Genomic DNA, 5,822 nt, shown 5'->3' with positions numbered 1-5,822 from the left:
TTAATAGATATCGGCTTTATCTAATATTTATTTTTGACGCTCATTTTTATTCTTAATTAATTAAACCCTAATAATTAAGCATAAAACACATAATATTCACATAATTCCTTTTCATTTCTTCAAAATGAGTTACAAAGGTTAACCTAGATTATAATGTCAATATTAATGCCTAGCCTAGAAACACGGGCGTTACACCCCTGATCATAACATTCGCTTTGGGAAGCATAGACTGTGACGAGGCTTGGATTTGGTTCATGACAAGGTTAAAAGAATGCTTAGGTGACACTATTGAAGTTGGTTTCATAAGCCATATGTCTGATTCCATAGACTACGCCATTCAGCGGGTATACCCATATTCATATCATGGGTATTGTTGTAAAAATATAGCCGATAAAGTTAGGGCTTCCACAGGAAGTATCGTTGTGGAACAGTTGTTCTGGAAGACATGCAAAACTTATAGCGTGTCTGAATTTTATGTTTGTTTGAACAAATTAACAAATGAGGTTAATGGGAATGATCTTCGCTGGCTTGAAAATACTGCAATTGCAAAATGGGCTCGAGCCTTTTTTCCTAAAGTCCGTTTCAATGTGAAATATATCAGCATTCCGATTGGATTGAATTGGCTAACAAAAAACACGCACGAGTTACCAATATCGTCAATCATTGAAGTGGTCCATCAGTCGATACAAACAGTGTACGGCTATCGAGCTGCATTTGGAGGTAATAAATATTTGTTATTTAACTTTTACCTTAATATACCCCCTATTTGATTGTAACTCGAATAATTTCACAGAGGGAATGCATGGTCATCTTACCCCTTATGCACAACACGTGCTTGAAAGAAGAATGAACCAGTCTAATGGTTATGAGGTTACACAAATTGGTAGTGACAAATTTGAAGTGAGTTTAAATTTAACCATAGAAACGGTACAAGTTGAACGTGGTATTTGTACTTGCGGCAAATGGCAAAAATGCGGCATACCCTGTGAACATGGTATAGCATCTCTAAGAAGGCTTACAGTTGAAGAAATACATCAATTGGTAAATTATATGTTGACTTCTGCGGTGTATCGAAATGCATTCCAAGCTGAGGCGGTTAATCCTATTCCAATCCTTCTGCATTGGGAAATACCAGTTGAAAATATGGTCGTCTTACCACCATTTGCACGTTACTAATATGTTAAGTCATCTTTATTATTAATGTTATGTTTATTTGTAATTCTAATTTCCTTTCGGTTTTTATATATCTTTATTATTAATGTTATGTTTATTTGTAATTCAAATTTCCATTTAGTTTTATGTTATGTTTATTAGTAATGTTATGTTTAATTGTAATTCTAATTTCCTTTCAGTTTTATGTTATGTTAATTAGTAACGTTATGTTTATTTGTAATTCTAATTTCTTTTCAAATCTGGATATTTTCGGACGAACAACTATGTACAAAGAACGTAACCAACATATAAAACATGAAAATCAGACTTAAAAGCATACTTTTATGGTAAGCTAAAAACGACAACTTATGTTATTTAATGTCGTAAGCATGATTATAATTTGACTACTGTGTTACATGCATTGACTACTGTCTACTAGCATTTGACTACTAGTTTATGTCTTGTCTTATCGTACAGTGAATTTCGGACACATCATTGTAATTTGACTACTGTGTTACAACCATTGACTACTGTCTACTAGCATTTGACTACCACTAATGTGTTATAGCCATTGACTACTGTTTACTTGCATTTGACTACTACTTTATTCCTTTTAATAGCTTTTGAAGTGATTTATGGAAAGACTTATCACTAAATTAGTGTTTAACTCGTCAACATTAAAGATGAGTTTCTCATACAATGACCATGAAGAAAGCTTTACCAACTTGCCTGTTTACCTTCACAACATTCAACATACAAATCCCCATAGTTACACTTTCATCAAAACCGATGTTTTGGATCGGTTTGAACTATGTTTTGTCGATATTCGATGTGTGGTAAAGTACTTTCGATTTGTTTATTTTTTATGCTAAAAAGATTTAAATTAGTTTGAAAACTAATAATTGTGTTGTACTAACTATGAAATAGATCAACGCATTCTTAGGATGCATGCTTCCGGTCATCTTCATAGGCAGTGTTCGTATTCGAGGAGAGTATCTTAATTCAATGTTCGTAGCAGTTGCTATGGATGGAAACAACAACACTACGCCAATAGCATTTGGTATCGGGGTGGCAAATAATGTTAACTCCTGCACTTGGTTCCTTATGAGGTTGAAGGATGCTATCGGAGAGGGTAGGGAAGTTGCGTTCATAACCAATATGGACGATACCATTTCTTCTTTTGTGGGTCAGGTATTCCCTGTGTTTCGAACTACATACCAGACTAGAAATGTGAACGTTGTTCCCCCTGCATCTGAATGGGAAATACCAGAGCCGTTGATGGTCGTTTTAATCCCTATGTAATCCTATTTTACTATTATTTGCTAATAATTTTCTTTTTAAATCAATTTGCAGTAACCTGAGATTGTGGTTTTAATAAATGATGCAAGCGTATAATATTCGATGTGGAGTAACCTGAGATTGTGGTAATGAATATTTCCATTTTACAAAACCATACTGTTTATATTACATTAGGTGGTATAAATCAAAAAATATTTACTAAAGTGAATAATGTTTTGTCATTTCCAACAGTAATGTTTTGTCATTTCCAACAGTAAAATTGTCCTTTCAAACAGTACTTCTATGTTGGTCTCACCCTATTAATATGCAACTAACATACATCTTAAACGTGATACATTACAACATTCAAAAATTTAGAATGAATTCATCTGAGTTCGGTGTTTGGCATTGTGAAGAAGAAGATTGCTATGTTTGTTCCGATAACAACCCAATTCCGGAAGGCCCAGATTTCCCATTTCCATATAACATGCCTGGCGACATTTTCCAAGCTATGAAGGCCGCTGAAGAAGCCAACGAAAGGGACTCTCAAATTAGTCGCATACTCAACCAACGTGCAAACGACGTAGCAGATCAAGTAATTGAAAAAGAAAAATGGATTGCTGAAACTACAAAAAAAATCAAAGAGGCTAAGAAATGGATTCGAGAGGCAAATAGGGAGTTTAATATGCTTCAAGCTGAACGAGACCGTCTAACAGATGTCGTTAGAATTAGAGGGGATTTTATCGATCGTGAACAAAATTTGTATCCCAAACAGTTTCCTAATATGTGGAAACCAGTTTAATTATGTTATGTTTATTATGTCGCAACTTATGTTATTTTATCGTAAGCTAAAAAAGGCAACTTATGTTATTTTATGTCGTTTTTAACAGCACGAAGCATACTTTGGAAGGTAAAACCAATGATGTAACGATATCGGATTTGAAATCCGGATATTTTCCGACGAAGAACTATGTAAAAACAACGAAACCAACATATAAAACATGAAAATCACACTAAAAAACATACTTTTATCGTAAGCTAAAAATGGCAACTTACGTTATTTTATGTCGTTTTTAACAACACGAAACATACTTTGGAGGGTAAAACCAATGATGTAACGATATCGGATTTGAAATCCGGATATTTTCCGACGAAGAACTATGTAAAAACAACGTAACCAACATATAAAACATGAAAATCACACTAAAAAACATACTTTTATCGTAAGCTAAAATTGACAACTTATGTTATTTTATGTCGTTTTTAACGGCACGAAGCATACTTTTGAGGGTAAAACCAATGATGTAACGATATCGGATTTGAAATCCAGATATTTTCCGATGAAGAACTATGTAAAAACAACGTAACCAACATATAAAACATGAAAATCACACTAAAAACATACTTTTATCGTAAGCTAAAATTGGCAACTTATGTTATTTTATGTCGTTTTTAACAGCACGAAGCATATTTTGGAGGGTAAAACCAATGATGTAACGATATCGGATTTGAAATCCGGATATTTTCCGACGAAGAACAATGTAAAAACAACGTAACTAACATATAAAACATGAAAATCAATCTAAAAAACATACTTTTATCGTAAGCTAAAAATGGCAACTTATGTTATTTTACGGCGTTTTTAATAGCACGAAGCATACTTTGGAGGGTAAAACCAATGATGTAACGATATCGGATTTGAAATCCAGATATTTTCCGACGAAGAACTATGTAAAAACAACGTAACCAACATATAAAACATGAAAATCAAACTAAAAAACATACTTTTATCGTAAGCTAAAAATGGCAACTTATGTTATTTTACGACGTTTTTAACAGCACGAACAAATGGAAAATATATTACAAAGACAATGGCAAATACATTACAAACATAATATATGTCAAATATATTACAAAAACAATGTCAAATATATTACAAACATAATATATTAAAAATATATTACAAACAACACAGCAAATATATTACATAGTCAACGACAAATATATTACATGCATCAATATTTAAAGGGAATAAATTTTACATCGGCAATAAAACAGCCATCAAAGGGTCTGGTATTCCCATTCAGATGGTGGGGGAAGTGGGTGAATGGTTTGTGTCTGGTAGACGAGCTGAAATACATCAGCATGGTAATATACTTGAACCAAATTAACTATTTCATGCATGTTTGAATCACGTGCTGCTGCGATGGCATGACCACATGCTATACCGAGACCGCTCCATTTTCCACATGAACATGTACCACCGTTAAGGTCTACAACACAAGTTGTTTTAAAATCAAATACTTCATACACATATGTCGGCATGTGACACGTGATCTGTTGGGGGATCTGTGTTGCTTGCCAACGAACAGACTTTTGCATCCTTCTTTGAACCACCATTTGAGCATACGGTGTTAGTACACCAGTCAAACTTCCTGAAAAATATATATGGTTAGAAAAGGTTGTTGTACAACCTATTTAATTCTTTTATATTGCACCCAAAAATATACCTGTCATTATACTTCGTTCAACAAATGTATTTTGCATGTACCCACGAATTCCCTCGATAAGCGCTATTATCGGTACGTTACGATGATTGAGCGATACTACTGAAAAATATTGAGGAACTTCCATGTTGAGTACATTCGAACGGATGTTAGGGAAATAGGCTCTTGCCCATTTCGGATGACCAATATTCGTAATCACTTCACGAGCATCAATGTGTAGCCTAGAAAAATTTTGTTCAAAAGTCGACCTAGTGTAGAATTTTAATGTTATCCAGAACAAAGTTTCCATTGATCTTCCAGAGCCTACTCTTGTGCGTAAATATTTGTGGACGCTCTTACAAGTGTAACCATGATAAGAATCAGTGAAAACATTATCTACACAAGAGCCAACAACATCGTACATATTGGATATGAATGCTACTTCCTTACCCTCTCCGAGACATTCTTTTAACCTCATTAGGAACCACGTAGAAGTTACCACATTATTTTCAACCGTCATACCAAATGCTATAGGGAAATTCAGATTGTTCCCATCTTTAGCAACCGCTACAAACATTGTTTTTAGGTAGTCCCCTCTAAGACGGACACTACCTATGTAGAGGACAGGCAAGAAACAATTTACGAATGCATGGACCTGTATTTTTTATGAGTGCAAAGCAATTAGTTTAAATGTACAAATATTAACAAATGTAAAGCAACAAAAGAAATTTGGAAAAGAAATATACCACCCATCCAATAGCCAGAAAACAAGATTGGAAACGAACCATCAAATCCGTTTTGATGTGAGTGTGAGTATGCGGGTTGGTTCGCCTTAGGTTATAAAGGTAAACAGGCAAGTTGTTAAAACTTTCTTCATGGTCACTGTCAGAGAAACTCATTTCGAAT

The 5,822-nt window shown here is 34.1% G+C and overlaps 1 protein-coding gene across 1 annotated transcript; it reads left to right on the top strand.

Annotated features, from left to right (window-relative positions):
- The first annotated feature begins 311 nt into the window (after positions 1-311).
- LOC145158783 (uncharacterized) lies at positions 312-1,176 on the top strand. The gene is made up of 2 exons (XM_079077628.1): positions 312-720; positions 794-1,176. Exons 1-2 carry the CDS (start codon positions 312-314, stop codon positions 1,174-1,176), a joined length of 792 nt encoding a protein of 263 aa, XP_078933754.1.
- Positions 1,177-5,822: the final 4,646 nt, after the last annotated feature.

The sequence above is a fragment of the Lactuca virosa genome, chromosome 2, assembly GCF_052849685.1.
Source record: "Lactuca virosa cultivar CGN04683 chromosome 2, Lactuca_virosa_CGN04683_v6, whole genome shotgun sequence".
NCBI lineage: Eukaryota > Viridiplantae > Streptophyta > Magnoliopsida > Asterales > Asteraceae > Lactuca > Lactuca virosa.
Note: the sequence above shows the minus strand (reverse complement) of the source record. Positions and strands in the feature narration are given on the sequence as shown.